General features: G+C 42.5%; 1 protein-coding gene across 3 annotated transcripts in view; it reads left to right on the top strand.

Moving 5' to 3' along the window:
- cops4 (COP9 constitutive photomorphogenic homolog subunit 4 (Arabidopsis)) overlaps window positions 1-21,580 on the top strand; it is a 79,825-nt gene that overhangs the window by 33,147 nt on the left and 25,098 nt on the right. For 2 of the 3 annotated variants that reach the window (XM_041198723.1, XM_041198731.1), the window contains 2 exons: window positions 605-775; window positions 3,741-3,856. In XM_041198723.1, coding sequence (XP_041054657.1) covers window positions 605-775; window positions 3,741-3,856 — 287 coding nt within the window. Of the gene's footprint in view, window positions 1-604; window positions 809-3,740; window positions 3,857-21,580 lie in introns of all 3 variants that reach the window. The other variant, XM_041198728.1, reaches the window with a different exon arrangement.

The following is a 21,580-nucleotide window of genomic DNA, read 5'->3' as shown; positions in this document are numbered from 1 at the left end:
ATTTTTTGGAATAGTGAATCATCTTGGCATTTGCATTCAAATAAAATTTAGAATTTGAATATCAATAAGACATTTGCTTGCCTAAATATATGCATTTGGTGTGGTCACGTTTTGCTTTTGGGAACGTCTATATTGAAATTCATAAGATGGAGGGGTCAAAGTGAGGCCAATGGCTAAATACAGGACATGCATATAAATAATTTTTCTCCATTTTGGAAAGCTATCTAGATGCACACCATAGAAATTTATTCAAGTAAGTTTGGCCAATGTTTCAATCAGGTACATCTAGGCCTTTATGTTTCCACAGTTTGTCATAGGTTTGGCAAACAGGCTTGGTTTAATCCTTCCAATCATACTAATAAATTTAAAGCTTTGTTATGTGAAATGTCAGGTGTTATTAAAAAGTGGATGTGTCATAGAAATATTTATACATCTAAAATAAGACATTAAAATAGAATGAATGTAAAGCAGATGATTTTTTTGGCAAGAATGAATGGGAAGCTCAATTCCATGTATGGATGTAACATTGTAAACAAATACTGCAGTGTAACAAAGTTCAGTTTTAAAATTCACAGCAATCCTGTTGGTTGTATTTCCCCTGCAGGACAGCAGCGTTCCCGTATGCTGGCAACCCTGTTTAAGGATGAGCGCTGCCAGCAACTTGCAGCTTATGGCATTCTAGAGAAAATGTATCTGGATAGAATTATTCGAGGGAACCAGCTGCAGGAGTTTGCTGCCATGCTGATGCCTCACCAGAAAGCAACGACTGCTGATGGTAAAGTCTTCACAGTCAGTTTTTGTCCTGAAGGTGTGTGTTTCACACCTTTTTTTGGTAGTGTGTAGCAGAATGATTTGTGCATGATGAACTTAAAGCATATCTTTGGAACTGTAAATTTTATTTTTAGGTGAATATTGGCACCCTGCCAGGCCAAGGACACACGTGCGCACTGTTGTTTTAAGTCCAGCCCAAGTGTTAATGCTGTGCTGTGTTGAAGCACGATATATGTTGAAGCACGATATATTTTGAAGCACAATACATTGTTGAGTCCTGCATCAAACCACATGGAGAACTTCAGTGCAGTACTGTCTGTCTAAAGCCTGACTGCAAAAAATTGCACATTGCACTTCTTCATTAGTTGTATTATTGTCGTCTTCCTCCCTGGTAGTGCAGCTAAAATTCTTGTTAATAGTTGAGTGATGAGACTAAAGGCAGACTGATGTACATTTAAGGGTTTAGTCAAGGTCACCTTATTTATTGTTTTAAATTAAAATTAATGGAATTGCAGAAAAGGTTTCACAATTCTATGTAATAAAAACATATTTTAACATTTTTAGTTAAATCAATAACCTTTGTTATATTCATTCATCCTGTGGTTGCTAGTGAATTATTTTAAACCATTGTGGAATAGGCACCCTCGACTCAGCTGATCCACTTGCTTCCAGTATGTGTCTGGGAGAAGTAAAGCAAGAGATATAATATTCTTTTCCTGTGCAATGTGGCACAGTAAAGGAGACCAGCAATCTCCATAGCTTGTCTATGTTGAAATTAGTGATCCTGGTCAGAGTGGCAAAAAGCTATACATATATATTTTAAAATTCATTGAGGGCATCTTGGGTGAAGAAAACAATGATGGTAGTACAGAAGAATGCAGATTCAATCCCATTGTTAGCTGATTTCAACTGGATAGCACTTAAGGTGCTACAATTTCCTTGTGTTGGGGGGAGGAATCAGCCAGTTTCCATTTCTGATCAGAGTTCAATGGAAAGTTTTTTAAGTGGAGAGCATCTGAGAATGTGATTAAGTGTAACTGTGATGCCCTGCACAGTAGAATATCCCACCTTTACTCACTGCCAAGGTCCATGTATGAAGATTAACCACAGAGTTAATGTATAAAATGACTAGTATTTCCATTGAAACTGTACCTTAGCATGAATCAGTGCCTTCAGGTGAGGGGCAGGGACAAAATTGGAAGTTTTTAAAATTCAAAATCTTAAAACAGTATTTGTACGACAGTTTGTTACTGGTTGAATTAGCATGTTAACAATTCAGGCACTGATAGCAATTAAAGCTTCCCATCCCTTTAATTGGAAAACCGTTCAATAAATGGAGGCTATGTAATGGCAAACCATTGATTCATTTATCTCCTGGGATGAATTGCTTTGTTTCAGTTCATGAGTGGGATAACTTGTCTGTACGATGCCTTGTCACCAAGTATTCCATTTATACTTTATGATATCAAGGATTTTTTTGTTACTGTTTAAATTTTGTTTTAGTCTAGACTATTGTGGTAAGTACTTTGACATCTCTGTTGATTTTTATTATGTTTTTTGCTCACAAGCTTGAAATGACCAGAGGAGAGATTGTGAGCAGGTATAGCTATTGAGTCTAGATCTATCTGCCCACAACTTCTAATTTATCATGCCTTTTTCATTTTGAATTTGCCAACTCAGGCACTATCTTTTGTGCTCTGTGCCACTGTTTAACTAACTAGCTCAGAGCTATCCACCTTTTTGCTTTTGGAAACTGTGTAGATGCATATCAAGGAGCCTTAGGCCACACACCATGTTTAAATTCATGCTCACATAATTTGCATGTATTTCAAGCTGCTGATACCAACAGATCTTGTGTCCTGATTTTGATTTGTTCATCAATGTGTTAACAGTACTAAAAACAGCCCTATTCAAACCTCCAGCCCAATAAAGTTCAAATAGGATGAGCTAGTATATCAGAATTACAAGTACAAGGAGAACAAGGGATGAATTCCCAGATCTCAGAGACTGTAGTTTGAAGGCTGTGAATTAGGCATCTGAGGTATTAAATGTTTAGAAGTGCCTGATATTGTTTTTATGTTTGCAGTGGCCTGCCAATACAGATCAGGTGCTTTGTCTCATCCTTTGTGGCATAGCATTTTGGATCACTTGCGTGACACTAGTGTTTTTAAAATGTTATGGAACTAATTTAGATTTGTAGAAAAGAAACTTAGATTTTTAGGGTATCATTTGAGCTACTAGTATGGTTGGAATGGTGTCGAGTAAAGTACTTGCCATATCCACAGCTAAATAAATCATGCAAGTTCAAGGTGATATTAATGCAAATAGTCTCTGTTCCACATGTGCTATAAATGATGGGTCCTTCAATAAATTTTGTGTTAAATGTTTTCCTCCTTCTTAGAAATGGAAAATTTATTTGCATTTATTTAAAAAGGTCACTCCAGCTTTTCTTTAAAGGAGCTGTTAATTTATTATGTCACCATAGATTGATAAAAATGTGCTTATACTCATGATTCTCCATATTTAAGCTACTTCTTTAATAAGATTTGTCATGGAATGTGTAGAACAAATCAGAAGCTCACCTAAAGGGAAAAGTAAAAACCCTAGACTTTTATTTAGTGGTTGGATATGTTGCAGCTTTGTGAGAGGCATAAGAACTGTCCACAGACATATAAGTACAGTATGGTGAGGGTTTCTCTTCTGACTGTGTACCTCTCCTGAATGTTCCTCCCAATGGGGAAGCTGAGAGCTCGCCAAGTGTGAACTACCACTGTACTTCAATTACTGCACTGTCCCTAAGTTGAATGCTTATTGCAGTATTATTCCCCTCTCTGGTGACTTCAAATTTAAGACTTTTGGCCAGCAACTCCCAACCCTTGGGTTTCTTTGTAATCAAAGTACAAGTGTTTTAAAAATTTCTGTGACATTGTATCTATTGTAATGATGTGATGTTTCCTCCCTAATACCAGGTTCCAGTATACTGGACAGGGCAGTCATTGAGCACAACCTGCTTTCTGCCAGTAAACTGTACAATAATATTACATTTGAAGAGCTTGGAGCTTTGCTAGAAATACCGCCAGCCAAGGTAAGCTCTCAAAGTACTGACTTATTTTTTCATGTTTAACCTTGAAGGAAAATCCCAGGCAGCCAGACGCCAAACCAACAGACAGTATGAGCCTTCAGTGTTTATGTCCCGGCATTAATTCATTTTATTTATACAAGAAAAACAGCTTTTAAAGTGAGCATTTCCTACTTACTGAGAGCACTACTTTGGATAGATTATTTGAACTTGTTTTTCATGCTTTTTCCTACTAGAGCGATAAATAGATGCTGGGAGCTAGATACTGCAGCAACATTGACAAAATAAATATAAATTCTTGGCAGCTCGGTATTTTCTTTCAGATTTAAGGTTACAGGAGACTGATATTGCAATGGATTAGGGTGCTGTGTTTTCACCTTCCTGCATTCTCAACTATCCTAGATTAATGAACAAGAGTGCACTTAAAACTGTATAACTTAGTATTACTAGCCAATCCTACTGAGAATTGGCGAGGATTGGAAATATTTCACCATTGAAATAGGAGATACTTTTCTAAGGTTTGAATTAATCCTGACCTCATTATGTAAAATCATTTTAATGGAGGCTGACTATACTTCCATTATGCTGGACTGTGTTAAATTTGGTTTCTTTATCAAGTGTAAGTTGGAAACCACTTGCAGCATAATTAGGTATCCAGCATCATTAAAGAAGTGCTCTTTGGACCCAAGTGCTCCTTAAGGAGAGAAGGGTAATTTTGACAATAATTACCCATCCATCATCTATCTGGAAAATAACATCAGTAATATAAAATCATCTAATGGTTGACTGTAAAGCAAAGAAACACTGTCCACTTTCCTGTCCTTCTTTGTTACCAGTTGCCTTACTGAGCTATATTGTTCCACATCAAGCAATAATCCTATTTAGATTTAGCATTTATTAACTCCCCCTATTATTTGACAGTGCTGAACAAAACACAACTTACTTATGACCAGACCTTGATGCGCATCCAAACAATACAAAATTATTGGCATCTTGAAAGGAATGCCAGGTACAAGAATTGTTTTTTTTTGTGGAACTAATTAGAACAGTCTCAGATAAGGATGTCATCTTTGGAATTGGGATTTCACCTAACACTGAAACATTTGGGGATTTATCTGGCTCAGTAAGACTATTGTATCTGATGATGTTCAACTCAATCGAACAGCTAAGCAGTGGCTCATAGCCTGGATCTATGAAAGATATGGTGCAGCATTATCCAACAATTCAAAGAAACATAGAAAATCCTATGGCCAGAAAAGACCAAGGACCATCTTCCTGCTATTCTGTGTAATCGATGTGTTTCTCTTCTAGATGTTTGTACATTTTCTACTTGCTACTTACTCCCACCATCTTGAGGTATTCTAAAAATTGACCAACCTCCTACTGATGTAATGCTTAACCTCTATATTTCAGCTTATACTTGCCTACTGTTCTATACTGTGCCAAATCAAATGTCCCTGACTGACCCTCTACACTCTTAGCCATTAGTAATTTGAATACCTCAATCATGCCCCCCCCCCCATGTTTTTTTTTATCGCTCATGGGATATGAACAAGGCAAGGCCAGCATTTATTGCCCTTCCCCAATTGCCCATGAAAAGGTGTACCAATCTTTCATAACATTACCCATCCTTGCTGTTTTGGTGTAATATACAAGCTTTATGGTGAAGCTGCTGACACCCTCTTCCAGATTATTTCTGAAAATATTTGAGTGCAATTCCCAACACCAGTTCAGAAATGGGGGTCATTAAACAATCAATTTTGAATAATGAATGAATGGCATCAGCTGTTTAGCAGCACAAAGCTGTGATAAACACCAAAGCCTGATGAATGATAGTCAGATCTGTTGCCAAGCCAAAGTCACCTTCACTTCTCTTGGAAACAGTTTGCTTGCCAAACCTTGCCAGATAAGACAAATGTTAAACACCATAAGGCCCAATTTTTCTAATGTGAATGGTCCATGTGCACGGGGGATAAAATGGAGCAGAAATTCATCTGTGTCCCAGCCCTCTTGAGATAAATTCTTTTTGCCTTTTTGTATCTGTGCATGAGCTTTTAGTGACCTGTGAACTTGAACACTCAAATGTGGTATTACCTTACATTTCAGAAGATTAATTCAGATGGATGTTTAACATCCATCTCAGAGAGCAGATAGGGCCTCGATTTAATGTCTCATCCAAAAGATGGGTTCTCCAGCAATGCAGCATTCCACTAATACTATGCCAAAGTGTCAGTCTATATTTTGATCTTAAGTCTTTGGAATGGCTCTTGAATTTACAACCTTCTGATTCGGAGGGGGAGAGTGCTACCAGCTGGGCCACGGTTGACACTGCCATGATTTGTGACAATGCATGAAAAAGTCCTGTCAAGATGATCATCAGCCAGCAAACTGGTTAATTCTCAAGTTATCGCAAGCTATTTTTGCATGTAGGTAGGTGGAGCACCTGTCTATAATTGTGGAGGACTGACTTCACAGTGTACAGGTTAACAGAGAACTAAATGCATAGTTGTTTTTTTTTATCTGAAGGGGCTGCGTCTCAATTTCTGGTAACACTTCAGTTCCGTGTTCCTGATCTTTGGCCATCTGATGTGGAAGGAAGCGGGCAGATCAAGAGACCTGCTCATGTGACTACTCCTGGGTCTGACCAAGGTGGCCATTATTAACAGGTGCAGGCTGTGGGCAGTTGAGGGGGTCATTCAGCCTGCCTCTTTTCTGCAGCTACGCCTGCACCTGGTTGCCCTTGGTTTGAGGCCTACCACTACCGGGGTGGGTGGGGGGGGGTACTGGAATTCATCATCAACCCCAGGAATATAATTTTATAACTTTAATTTAAGTTATTAAGTTTCCATTCAAGTTTTGGTTACAGTGGAGTAGTATCGCCCCTTTCAAATGGGGCACTTAATTGGTTATGGGTTCAAAAGTGTATAAAGACAGAAATTGCAAAGGCTGAGTTAGGAGGTGCATGTAAATGATGTGTATCCCTGTAAATAAAAGCCCATACAAGTATGTAAAAATTGGCTCCAGTTCTACCCTTCATCGCCTGGCTTTCTGTACCATAAGATGCAATGGATGGTTGCTTCAAGGTGAAGGTTGGAAACTAAAAGTTTTTCAGACAGAAGGCTAAAATCCCAATAGCTATTGTGGAAAAAGGCAGTAGCAAGTGTAAATTGGGATAGAATTGTTTGGTAGTACAGAACCTGAGTATTGCTGAAAAAAGAGACATGTCTAAGCTTATCATTTACACTCATAAGGACACTTGCAAGCATATAAGGGGAAAACAGCAATTTTATTCTATGTGAAAAGAGTCCTGATTGGTTGGCAAGTGGCATTGCCATGGACAATGTACCAGTGATGGTGACTGGTATTTAACTGCCAAGCATTGTTTGAAATTTAAATGGGATGAGTGCAAGACGAAAAGCAGAGACATACTTAAATTGAGATATGATCATCCTCCAATGTTCTCAGACTCTGAACCATATGGCCAGTGAAAGAATGTGCTGGGAATGCAAACCCACATGTCACTATGAAAGAGAAAACAATGTATGCCCTTGGCATTGTCACTTCCTATAAGAAATAAAGTCAGAAGTAAAGTACTTTGTGAGCTGAAGGCAAAATACTATGGATGCTGGAAATCTGAAACAAAAACAAAAAATGCTGGAAAAACTCAGCAGGTCTGACAGCATTTGTGGAGAGAAAGACAGAGTTAGGGTTTCGAGTCCATATGACTCTTCTTCAGAGTTAAAGGGAAGTGGAAATGTGGTGAAATATATACTGTTTAAGGGGGTTGGGACAGGTGAAGCTGGATAGAAGGCCAGCGATAGGTGGAGGCAAAGGAGACATTGCAAAAGATGTCATAAACAAAAGGTCAAAGGGTTATTAATAGTGGTGGCACTGGCTAAAGGAGGTGCTAATGGTAACATTGAATGGAAAGCAGAATTTGATAATGGCCGGACCATCGTAAGCACTCTGGAAAGTGACAGATGGCCCTAAATGGGGGTGGGGTGAGGTGGGGGGAGGGGACGGTGATGGGAAAAAAGATCGAAAATAGGCCAGATTTCAAAATAGTCCTGATACTGGATACAGGTGTCAATATCATGGAAGGATTAAAGACAGGCAGAATAAAGATGAAAACTTCTTTAACAGGTGCTCTCTCTCACACTCTCTCACATTCCCTCTGTTGTCTCTCACATACTCTCGCCTCGCTCGCTCACACAGGTGGTCCCCTTGCTCTCATATATACACACCCCGCTCTCTCTCATGCACACACACACATACTCTCCTCTCTCTCACATACAATCTCCCTCTCTCTCTCACTCACCCTCTCCCTCTCTCCCTCTCTCATTCACTCTTTGCTCTCTCTCTCTCTCTCCCTCTCACACTGACTCCCCTCTCTCAGACACTCTCCCCTCTCCCTCTCTCTCTCACACACACACGCTCCTCTCATGCTTTCACACTCACCCCTTTCCAACACAGGCACACACTCCTCTCTCTCTCACACATACATATGCACACTCTCACATGCTTGCTTATTCGTGCTCTGCCTCACTTGTGCACTGCCTCGCTCGCGCTCTCCAATTTCTGACCCCATACACACTCTTTCTTCTCTCTGCCCATGCACACTCTCTCCTCTCTTTGCCCATACACACTCTCTCCTCTCTTTGCCCATACACACTCCTCTCTCTGCCCATACACACTCCTCTCTCTGCCCATACACACTCCTCTCTCTGCCCATACACACTCCTCTCTGTGCCCATATACACTCCTCTCTGTGCCCATACACACGCCTCTCTCTGCCCATACACACGCCTCTCTCTGCCCATACACACGCCTCTCTCTGCCCATACACACGCCTCTCTCTGCCCATACACACGCCTCTCCCTGCCCATACACACGCCTCTCTCTGCCCATACACACGCCTCTCTCTGCCCATACACACGCCTCTCTCTGCCCATACACACGCCTCTCTCTGCCCATACACACGCCTCTCTCTGCCCATACACACGCCTCTCTCTGCCCATACACACGCCTCTCTCTGCCCATACACACGCCTCTCTCTGCCCATACACACACCTCTCTCTGCCCATATACACACCTCTCTCTGCCCATATACACGCCTCTCTCTGCCCATACACACGCTCTCCTCTTTCTGCCCACGCACAATCCTCTCTCTGCCCACGCACGCACACTCCTCTCTCTGCCCACGCACACACTCTCCTCTCTCTGCCCACGCACACACTCTCCTCTCTCTGCCCACGCACACACTCTCCTCTCTCTGCCCACGCACACACTCTCCTCTCTCTGCCCACGCACACTCTCTCCTCTCTCTGCCCACGCACACTCTCTCCTCTCTCTGCCCACGCACACTCTCTCCTCTCTCTGCCCACGCACACTCTCTCCTCTCTCTGCCCGCGCACACTCTCTCCTGTCTCTGCCCACGCACACTCTCTCCTCTCTCTGCCCACGCACACTCTCTCTTCTCTCTGCCCACGCACACTCTCTCTCCTCTCTCTGCCCACGCACGCGCTCGCTCTCTCTCTCTGTCCTTCCACGCTCTCTCCTGCCCACCATGCCCCCTCCATCCCTGTGCCCCCTCCCCGCAGCCCCTGCCCCCTCCCTCCCTCTCTCTTTCTCACGCACACACTCTGTATGACCTTATGTGACCATAACTATGTAAGATTTAAGGTAGTTATGGAAAAGGACAAAGATGGGCCAGAAATAAAGGTCCTGTATTGGGGAAGGCAAATTTCATTGTGATAAGACAGGATGTGGCCAAAGTGGACTGGGAGCAGCTAATTGTAGGAAGTCTATATCAGACCACTGGGAGTCATTCAAAAAGGAAATAGTGAGATTTCAGGGCTAACGTGTTCCCGTAAAGGTGAAGGAAGGATCAACAAGTCCAGGGAACCCTGGATGTCAAGGGATATGGAGGATTGCATAAGGAAAAAAAAAGGAGGCTTATGGCAGCTACAGAGGGCTGAAAACAGCGGAAGCCCTAGAGGGGTATAGAAAGAGTAGGGGGTACTTTAAAAAGTAATTAAGTGAGTGAAGAGGTGGCATGAACAAACACTGGCGGGCAAGTTAAAGGAAAACGGCAAAACATTTTGTAATTATATTAAGGGCAAGAGGATAACCAGGGAAAAAGTAAGGCCTGTTAGGGAGCCGGAGGGTGTAGCTGAGCTTTTAAATGATAACTTTCATCTGTGTTCACTATGGTGAAGGACGATATAGGTGTAGAAATCAGGGAGGGGGACTGTGATATACTTGAACAAATTAGCATTGAAAGGGAGGTGGTATTAGTGGTTTTAGTGGGCTTAAAAGTGGATAAATCCCCAGGCCCAGATGAGATGTATCCCAAATTGATATGAGGCAAGGTAGGAGATTGCAGGGGCTCTGACACTAATTTTCAAATGCTCTCTAGCCACAGGAGTGCGGTGCCAGAGGACTGGAGGACAGCGAATGTGGCACCATTATTCAAGAAGGATAAACCAGGTAATTACAGCACAGTGACTTCAACATCAGTGGTAGGGAAACAATTGGAAAAAATTCTGAGGGGCAAGATTAATCTCCAGGGATTAATCAGGGAGAGTCAATGTGGCTTTGTCAGGGAGAGGTCATGTCTAACAAATTTGATTGAATTTTTCTAGGAGGGGACTAGTTGTGTGGATGAGGGTAACGTAGTTGATATAGTCTACTGGACTTCAGTAAGGCTTTTGAAAAGGTCCTGCATGGGAGAATAGTCAAGAAGGTAAGAAAAGCCCATGGGATCCAAGATAATTTGGCAAATTGGATCCAAAATTGGCTTAGTGGCAGGAGGCAGAGGATGATGGTCGAAGCTTGTTTTTGCGAATGGAAACCTGTGACAAGTGGTGTACCGTAGAGACCCTTGTTGTTTGTGGTGTACATTAATGATTTAGATGTGAATATGGGAGATATGGGAGATCTACCTGTCCCGCTACCTTAAGGGACCGGTGGACATGCACACCAAGATCCCTCTGACCCTCAGTACTTCCCAGGGTCCTACCATTCATCATGTATTCCTGTGCCTTGTTTGTCCCACCCAAGTGCATCACCTCACACTTATCTGGATTAAATTCCATTTGCCACTGATCAGCCCGTCTATATCCTCCTGTAATTTTAGGCTATCCTCCTCACTATTTTCCACCCCACCAATTTTCGTGTTATCCGCGAACTTACTGATCAACCCTCCTACATTCAAGTCTAAGCCATTTATATATACCACAAAGAGCAAGGGACCCAACACCGATCCCTGTGGAACTCCACTGGACACAGGCATCCAGTCACAAATACACCCCTCGACCATCACCCTCTGCTTCCTGCCACTCAGCTAATTCTGGATCCAATTTGCCAAATTTCCTTGGATCCCATGGGCTCTTACCTTCATTATCAGTCTCCCATGTGGGACCTTATCAAAAGCCTTGCTGAAGTCCAAGTAGACCACATCAAATGCATTGCCCTCATCTACACAGCTGGTCAGCTCTTTGAAAAATTCAATTAAAGTGGTCAGACATGACCTTCCCTTAACAAAACCATGCTGACTATCTTGGACTAAGCCCTGCTTCTCCAAGTGTAGATTAATTCTGTCCCTCAGAATTGCTTCCAATAGTTTCCCCACCACTGAATGGCCTGTAGCTCCCTGGTTTCTCTCTTTCTCCCTTCTTGAATAACAGTACCACATTGTAAGCATGTCCAATAAATTTGGTGGACTGGGTAGAGAGAGGTTACAGGTGGGAATGCAGCCTATAGGCCACTAATTGGACAGCCTGGCTTAGATATTAAGTAAAATAGGCCTGTAGTTGCTTTAAATACAATGATCTATTTTGAGATAACAACAGAAAATTCTGCAAGAACTCAGCAGGTTTGACAGCATTTGCATAGAGAGAAACTGAGTTAATGCTTCGAGTCCGTACGACTTGTCAGAGTTAAAGAGAAGTAGAAATGTGATCAGATTTATACTGTTTTAAGAGGGGGTGGAGCAGGTGAAGCAGGATAGAAGGCCAGCGAAAGGTGGGGGCTAAGGAGAGATTGACAAAGATGTCATGGGACACAAGACAAGGGAGTGTTAATGGCAGTGGTAAGGGCTAAAGAAGGTGCTGACAGTGGCATAAAGATAGGAAAGCAGAATGTGTGAATAGCAGAACAATGGTCAGCACTCTGTGGAAAAACAACATGATGCCACCACCAAACAATTCTTTTCCTCACCCCCCCCCCCCCCAGTCAGCATTCCGTGGGCACAGTTCCCGCCGGGACACTGTGGTCCACTCCTCCATCATCCCAACAAACCCCCTTCCCATGCAATCGCAGAAGGTGCAACCGCTGCCCCTTTATCTTCTCCCTCCTCACCATCCAAGGCCCCAAGCACTCCTTTCAGGCGAAGCAGCGCTTCACTTGCATCTCCTTCAATTTGGCCTACTGCATTCGCTGCTCCCAATGTGGTCTCCTCTACACTGGGGAGACTAAACGCAGACTGGGTAATTACTTTACGGAACACCTTTGGTCTGTCCACAAGCATGACCCAGACCTTCCTGTCGCTTGCGATTTCCAACACACCATCCTGTTCTCATGCCCACATGCCTATCTTTCGCCTGCTGTAATGTTCTAGTGAAACCCAAGGCAAGCTGGAGGAACAGCACCTCATCTTCCAATTAGGCACTTTACAGCCTTTCGGACTTAACATTGAGTTCAACAACTTCAGACCATGAACACTCTCCTCTATCTTCACCCCTTTTTTTTAATCCCTCTTTAAAAATTATTTTTATTTTGTATTTACTTATTTTTATTTTTATTCATTTTATTCACAGTTTTATCTCTTTTTATCCCCTTATCCCTTTTTCTATCCTTTTTCCCCACCCTCTTCCCCCACCCCATCTCCAAAAGGGCCATCTGTTACTTGTTCTATGTCTATGTTGTTCTTTTACAGAGTGCTGATCCTTGTTCAGTTATTATCACATTCTGCTTTCTTACCTTTATGCCACGATCAGCATGGCTTTTTAGCCCTTACCACTATCATTAACTCTCCCTTTGAGTTGTGTCCATGGCATCTTTGTCAATCTCTCCTTAGCTGTCATCTATCACTGACCTTCTATTCAGCTTCACCTGCTCCACCCCTCCTAAACAGCATAAGTTTCATCACATTTCTACTTCTCTTTAGCTCTGAAGAAGACTCATATGGACTCAACATTAACTCTATTTCTCTCTCCGCAAATGCTGTCAGCCCTGCTGAGTTTTCCCAGAATTTTCTGTTTTTATTTCAGGTTTCCAGCAAGCGCAGTATTTTGCTTTTAGTCTGTTTAGACAGTATTGTTTCCATCCCATTTAATCGTGCTTGGCCTTCACAGAAAGAAGAGTCTTATGGACTCGAAACTTTAACTCTGTTTTTCTCTCCACAGATGCTGCCAGACCTGCTGAATTTTCCAGCATTTTCTGTTTTTATTTCAGACTTCCAGCATCTGCAGTACCTTGCTTTTATCTTCACAGAAAGGTGTTATATCTGAAGAAGAGACAGCAATTGCAAAGCTTGTTTGGTCAGTTTAACTGGTTGTGGACTCGGGCTAGAACAGGTGCTAGTTTTGTTGTTGGCATTAAGTAAAACACCCTAAAGGAGGGAATATTTTTAGGGCAAATGAAACATTAAGAAAATTAAATCTGGAGGAATGTGTACTTAAGTTCCCATCCTTAGGTGGCCCAAAGAATATAAAGCTAGTCATTTTTGGCAATGCTTCACATGCTAATCTTTCTGATGGATGTTCTTGTGTGGCTGGTTTCATAATATTTTTGATGGCTGAGAATGGGAAATATTGTTGTTTAGCTTGGGCAGCGAAGAAAATGAAAAGGATTGTGAAAAGCACTCTATCTGCTGGAGTACAGGCACTTGTGAAGGCAGTGGATGTAGAATTCTCTAAGTGAGATTCTGTACAAAGTAGTACACCCATTGAATGTCATATGGATAATTGTTCATTGTGTGATAATTTATACTCTGTGAAAAGTGACCGTGAGAAAAGGTTATGAATTGACCTTGCTAGCTTGAAAAAATACTGGAGGGAAGGGAAATCTTTGAATTTAAATGGGTGGATGCAAGTCATCGACTACCTGATAGTTTTACAAAAAGAAGTGCATGTATGGAGAAATTTTTAGGGGTCCTGGAGGAGGGCTATCTCCCAATTCAATGCTTTTTACTGAATATAGAGGTCCTTTGATTTAATTTGTTTTAAAATTTTGGCTGTACTTGTAAGCTTTATTTTTGAGAGAGTAAAGGGAATCTAATCCTTGTATATTAATTAGAGTTAATTATATGTAGATAGTGGGCATAATCTAGGGTTTCAATTATGCTCCTATAAAGAGGAACAGTCAGAAACCAGGATGGTTAAGGTTAGGAGGTACATTTAGCTGAGGTCTAAGTAAAAGCGTGTAAAAGTAAATTAAAAACAAAAACAGAATTACCTGGAAAAACTCAGCAGGTCTGGCAGCATCGACAGAGAAGAAAAGAGTTGACATTTCGAGTCCTCATGACCCTTCAACAGAACTTCTTGAAAGGTCAACTCTTTTCTTCTCCACCGATGCTGCCGGACCTGCTGAGTTTTTCCAGATAATTCTGTTTTTGTTTTGGATTTCCAGCATCCGCAGTTTTTTTGTTTTTATGAAAGTAAATTAAGATTGGCTGCAGTCTATCCTTCACCACCTGGCTATCTTGGCTATCATAACAACTACTAGTTGGTTGTGGCCTCAAAATTGTATCCATCTCCTTCCAGATATGTTGCAGTACAGACTTATGGAAATGTGCTGTAGAGTGGCATTGAGGAAATCCTCCTTTAAAGCCACCTTATCTTTAACAGGAAGCTTTGTGCTTCCCTGCAGATACAGCCACACCTTGCATTTCTTTTATTTTCAATTGTACCTGTTATTTCTTAATCATCTGTTCCTTTAGTATTGGCAATGATTGTTAATAGATTAAGACAACCTCTGTCTTTCTAAAGTCTTTCAGGATCTTGAGACAATGTAAATGGCATGGAAGGGGACTCCTGTGAAATAGCACCAGTACAGAGTAGTTGGCCCAAAAGGCCTGTTTCTGTAATGTATATTCTATTCATTTCCTTTTAATTGTTCTTATTGTTTTAAGTTTCACTTACACAATTTTCATTTCCTATGGCCAGTATGCTCCAGAAACTCACCTAGATTTATAGCTGGTTTTGCTAATAATTATGCACATGTATTACCTGAACTCAGCATCAATAAGCAGATTATTGTTGGATAGGTGCCTTCACTTTGCTAATGATTGAATTTTGGCTGATGGGGTGGTAATTGTTTGGATTATATATATTCTGTTTTTTGTAGACAGGATATACCTGAACAACTTTCCATGTTGCCCGGTAGATGTCAGTGTGATAGCAGTACTGAAACGACTTGGCTGGAGGCACAGCTCATTCTGAAGTATGAGTCCTTGACGTCATAGCCAGGATACTGACGGCGCCAATTGATATTAATGTATTTAGTGCACGCAGCATGTGGAGTGAATCGAATTGACTGAAATGGTAGGAACCTCAGGAGGAGACAGAAATGGAAAAAGTGAAAACTAGTAAATGTACTGTATTCATAGGGATTTGGATGCTTGTACATGAAACACAAAGTTAACATGCAGGTACTGCAAGCAATTAGGGAGGTAAATGGTATGTTGGTCTTTATTGGAAGGGTGTTAGAGGACAAGAATAAGGATGCCTTGCTGCAATTGTATAGTACTTTGCTGAGACCACACCTGAAGTACTGTGTACAACTTTGGTTTGTTACCTAAGGAAGAGTATACTTGTCTTAGATGGGGTGCAATGAAAGTTTACTAGATTGATTCCTGAATTGAGAGCTTTGTCCTATTGGAATTGAGTAGAATGAGTCTATACTCTCCAGTGTTTAAAAGACTGAGAGGAGATCTCGTTGACGTATCTAAGATTCTGAATGAGCTTGATAGGGTAGGTGCTGAGAGGCTGTTTTCCATGGCTGGTGAGTTTAGAACTAGGGAAATAGTCTCAGGAGAAGGGATTGGCCATTTAGGACCGAGATTAAATATTTCTCCCGAGAGGATTGTGAATTTTTGGAATTCTGTACCTCAAAGGGTTGTGGTCGTATTCAAGGCTGAGATCAATAGATTTTTGCAATCTAAAGGACGTAAGGGTTATGGGGGTCTGGCAGGAAAGTGGAGTTGTGGTCCAGGATCAGCCACAAACTTACAGACTGGCGGAGCAGGCTTGTGAGGCCATCGGACCTATCCCTGCTCTAATTTCTTATCTATGTGTCTGAGTGAAGCAGTCTGGATGGACAGTTACTCGTCATATTAGGTTTGATGAGAATTAACTGCTTTGTGTCAAACTGAAGCTTAATGGGCATTGGTCTTCTACCAAATAATGACTGAAGCAGTATGGCAACAACTTGTGTCACTTAAGCTGGATACCATCTGTCTGTCAAGATCGCAAAAACAGTATAGCCATGTATTGAAAACAAAAACAGAATTACCTGGAAAAACTCAGCAGGTCTGGCAGCATCGGCGGAGAAGAAAAGAGTTGACGTTTCGAGTCCTCATGACCCTTCGACAGAACTTGAGTTCGAGTCCAAGAAAGAGTTGAAATATAAGCTGGTTTAAGGTGTGTGGGGGGGCGGAGAGAGAGAGAGAAGTGGAGGGGGGGTGTGGATGTAGGGACAAACAAGCAGTGATAGAAGCAGATTATCAAAAGCTGTCAACAAGAATAGAACAAAAGAACACATAGGTGTTAAAGTTGGTGATATTATCTAAACGAATGTGCTAATTAAGAATGGATGGTAGGGCACTCAAGGTATAGCTCTAATGGGGGTGGGGAGAGCATAAAAGATTTTAAGATATTTAAAAATAATGGAAATAGGTGGGAAAAGAAAAATCTATATAATTTATTGGAAAAAAAAGGAAGGGGGAAACAGAAAGGGGGTGGGGATGGGGGAGGGAGCTCACGACCTAAAGTTGTTGAATTCAATATTCAGTCCGGAAGGCTGTAAAGTGCCTAGTCGGAAGATGAGGTATTGTTCCTCCAGTTTGCGTTGGGCTTCACTGGAACAATGCAGCAAGCCAAGGACAGACATGTGGGCAAGAGAGCAAGGTGGAGTGTTAAAATGGCAAGCGACAGGGAGGTTTGGGTCATTCTTGCGGACAGACCGCAGGTGTTCTGCAAAGCGTTCGCCCAGTTTACGTTTGGTCTCTCCAATGTAGAGGAGACCACATTGGGAGCAACGAATGCAGTAGACTAAGTTGGGGGAAATGCAAGTGAAATGCTGCTTCACTTGAAAGGAGTGTTTGGGCCCTTGGACGGTGAGGAGAGAGGAAGTGAAGGGGCAGGTGTTGCATCTTTTGCGTGGGCATGGGGTGGTGCCATAGGAGGGGTTTGAGGAGTAGGGGGTGATGGAGGAGTGGACCAGGGTGTCCCGGAGGGAGCGATCCCTACAGAATGCCAATAGGGGGGTGAAGGGAAGATGTGTTTGGTGGTGGCATCATGCTGGAGTTGGCGGAAATGGCGGAGGATGATCCTTTGAATGCGGAGGCTGGTGGGGTGATAAGTGAGGACAAGGGGGTCCCTATCATGTTTCTGGGAGGGAGGAGAAGGCATGAGGGCGGATGCGCGGGAGATGGGCCGGACATGGTTGAGGGCCCTGTCAACGACCGTGGGTGGAAAACCTCGGTTAAGGAAGAAGGAGGACATGTCAGAGGAACTGTTTTTGAAGGTGGCGTCATCGGAACAGATGCGACGGAGGCGAAGGAACTGAGAGAATGGGATGGAGTCCTTACAGGAAGCGGGGTGTGAGGAGCTGTAGTCGAGGTAGCTGTGGGAGTCGGTGGGTTTGTAATGGATATTGGTGGACAGTCTATCACCAGAGATTGAGACAGAGAGGTCAAGGAAGGGAAGGGAAGTGTCAGAGATGGACCACGTGAAAATGATGGAGGGGTGGAGATTGGAAGCAAAATTAATAAATTTTTCCAAGTCCCAACGAGAGCATGAAGCGGCACCGAAGTAATCATCGATGTACCGGAGAAAGAGTTGTGGAAGGGGGCCAGAGTAGGACTGGAACAAGGAATGTTCCACATACCCCATAAAGAGACAGGCATAGCTGGGGCCCATGCGGGTACCCATAGCCACACCTTTTATTTGGAGGAAGTGAGAGGAGTTGAAGGAGAAATTGTTCAGCGTGAGAACAAGTTCAGCCAGACGGAGGAGAGTAGTGGTGGATGGGGATTGTTCGGGCCTCTGTTCGAGGAAGAAGCTAAGGGCCCTCAGACCATCCTGGTGGGGGATGGAGGTGTAGAGGGATTGGACGTCCATGGTGAAGAGGAAGCGGTTGGGGCCAGGGAACTGGAAATTGTTGATGTGACGTAAGGTGTCAGAGGAATCACGGATGTAGGTGGAAAGGGACTGGACGCCTTCTCCTCCCTCCCAGAAACATGAAAGGGTCCCCCTTGTCCTCACTTATCACCCCACCAGCCTCCGCATTCAAAGGATCATCCTCCGCCATTTCCGCCAACTCCAGCATGATGCCACCACCAAACACATCTTCCCTTCACCCCCCCCCCATCGGCATTCCGTAGGGATCGCTCCCTCTGGGACACCCTAGTCCACTCCTCCATCACCCCCTACTCCTCAACCCCCTCCTATGGCACCACCCCATGCCCACGCAAAAGATGCAACACCTGCCCCTTCACTTCCTCTCTCCTCACCGTCCAAGGGCCCAAACACTCCTTTCAAGTGAAGCAGCATTCCACTTGCATTTCCCCCAACTTAGTCTACTGCATTCGTTGCTCCCAATGTGGTCTCCTGTACATTGGAGAGACCAAACGTAAACTGGGCGACCGCTTTGCAGAACACCTGTGGTCTGTCCGCAAGAATGACTCAAACCTCCCTGTCGCTTGCCATTTTAACACTCCACCTTGCTCTCTTGCCCACATGTCTGTCCTTGGCTTGCTGCATTGTTCCAGTGAAGCCCAACGCAAACTGGAGGAACAATACCTCATCTTCCGACTAGGCACTTTACAGCCTTCCGGACTGAATATTGAATTCAACAACTTTAGGTCGTGAGCTCCCTCCCCCATCCCCACCCCCTTTCTGTTTCCCCCTTCCTTTTTTTTCCAATAAATTATATAGATTTTTCTTTTCCCACCTATTTCCATTATTTTTAAATATCTTAAAATGTTTTATGCTCTCTCCACCCCCACTAGAGCTATACCTTGAGTGCCCTACCATCCATTCTTAATTAGCACATTCGTTTAGATAATATCACCAACTTTAACACCTATGTGTTCTTTTGTTCTATTGTTGTTGACATCTTTTGACGATCTGCTTCTATCACTGCTTGTTTGTCCCTACAACCACACCCCCGCCTCCACTTCTCTCTCTCTCTCTCCGCCCCCCCCCACACACCTTAAACCAGCTTATATTTCAACTCTTTCTTGGACTCGAACTCAAGTTCTGTCAAAGGGTCATGAGGACTCGAAACGTCAACTCTTTTCTTCTCCGCCGATGCTGCCAGACCTGCTGAGTTTTTCCAGGTAATTCTGTTTTTGTTTTGGATTTCCAGCATCCGCATTTTTTTTGTTTTTAGCCATGTATTGAGTCGTTTTGATCAAGAAGATGTACATGGAATATCAATAGTGAAGCCTCACATGGTACTTGTTATGCCATTGAAGCAATCCTACATTGTGTGCTATCACCTTAAACTTTATTCACTCTATACAGATTTTAAAGTAATCACTTGTTGGACCAGAATTGCATGATAATACATTACTACCACTGGAATCGTTTGAGCCAATCCATTTGTCTACACAGCCACTTCTGGAATATCCAATGTTGCCATTCTTTGTTCGTTTTCTTTCTTGTTCTGCTGTTCTTTGAAGGTGTTATCCACAGATCTTCCCTTCAATATTCATATGTTCGTTAATGATGACCTTCTCTGCCTTTTCATGACCACCTCTAACTGTCAGACTATTAAATATTGAAGTTTTGGCTCATGCACATTAAGAAAGTCTAAACCTGAATTGTTCGACTCTGACTCAACATCTTTGTTCCTCATGCATTTCCCCACTTTTGCTGTTAATTCAGATTAAACTAGAAAGTGCACAACCTCACATTCTTACTCAACCTGGAACTGATGTTTAAACCCTATATCCTAACCGTTATGAACACCACCTCAGTAACACTACCTGCCTTTGTACCAGCTCATCCAATCTGGTATTGAAATCCCTATCCATGCTTTCCTTCCTTTCCAAACATTCTCCTTGCGACTAAACTGCTTCCTACATGCACTCAAAATTTTCCAACACCGCTCTACCTACTTCCTGTCCCACTCACCTATCATCCCCTGATCTTGTTGAATTTCAGTGGCTCCCTACTTCCAAAGAGTTGAATTCAAAATCATTCAAAAGCACTATTTGAAGAACAGCAGCAAGTGCTCCTGGTGTCCTGATTAACATTGTTTCACCAGAAAACTAATTAAGTGGTTATTCATCTCTTTTCTATTTCTGTGCACAGTGGCTGCTACACATGCCTGTTTAGCAACAAGTACTGAATTCAAACAAATCAATTATATGCAAAATATTTTGGGATTTTTAAAGAGACCTGATAAGTCATACAAATGAGTTTTTCTGCCTCTTCTCAGTGGGGTTGAGTTGTATCCTTTCATCTCTTTCTCGCTCTCCCCCTCTCTCCTACTCCATGGGCTCTAAAATCATGCTTTTTCTTCTCTTCTGCTGTCTCCATTGTCTGTGTGAGTAGTTCATTCTCCCCTGCCAGCACCTAGGGGCAACAACAAATGAAAGGGGGGATTCTTTGTTGTAGAAGGAGCAACAGTAGAAAAGGGAAAACTCCTGGCATAGAATACGTATGAGCAAAACATCAGTGGAACACTTCGTACATGCAGTAACTGACTTAGATCAAGGCCTACAAATTGATGCTTTGTTGGGGTGTAAACACTTACTTTTTCTCCTGATCAGGCCTCAGCAGACCATACCATAAGATTTCTAGAGGATCTGCTTTCAGACCTGTGCAAAGCTGCTCTTGATCTGGCTGATCGGTACACAACAGCAGACAAGCAACAACTTATTTTTCTCCTTGCGATGCAGCACTGTGGTACATTGTGTTGGTGCATCCAAGCAGCAATGATGCATAGACCACTGGAGTTTAGAACTGAGTGCTATTATAAGTCATGAATGATTGTTAGGGAATCAGTGTTCTTCCTTACAGGTTTATGAGTTACTGCACAAGATAATAAAATTCTATGGCATTTATTGGATTTCATAGGGAATAAGTATACATTAATAACTAGTATTACTGATAATGACACAAATGCTGTGACAATTATAGATAGTTATATATACATAAAGTCACACTTGCAATGGAAGACCAGAAAGTTCACTATGTTACTTATTTTGAGCTTGAAGATTTAATGGCTGATCAGGCCACTTCTGAAGTATCTATTCTAATGTCCCTCTTTTTATAGCTTTCTTTTACTCTGGCGATGGGATAATCCATATGGTTCAAAGTATTACTTAATCCAATTAGCTGGGCTAATGTTTTGATAAGAATAACTCCCATAATTTGACTCACACTCCTTATTTTCCAGATCTATGGCAGTTACCTTTCTTAGTCTAGAGCTAACAAAGACGGTTCGTTTTTTCTGCTGAATCTTATCAGTAAAGATTGTCCCTATTGTGCCTAT

This window comes from Carcharodon carcharias, chromosome 1 (genome assembly GCF_017639515.1).
Source record: "Carcharodon carcharias isolate sCarCar2 chromosome 1, sCarCar2.pri, whole genome shotgun sequence".
Taxonomy (NCBI): domain Eukaryota; kingdom Metazoa; phylum Chordata; class Chondrichthyes; order Lamniformes; family Lamnidae; genus Carcharodon; species Carcharodon carcharias.
This window is presented reverse-complemented; position numbering and strand designations above follow the sequence as displayed.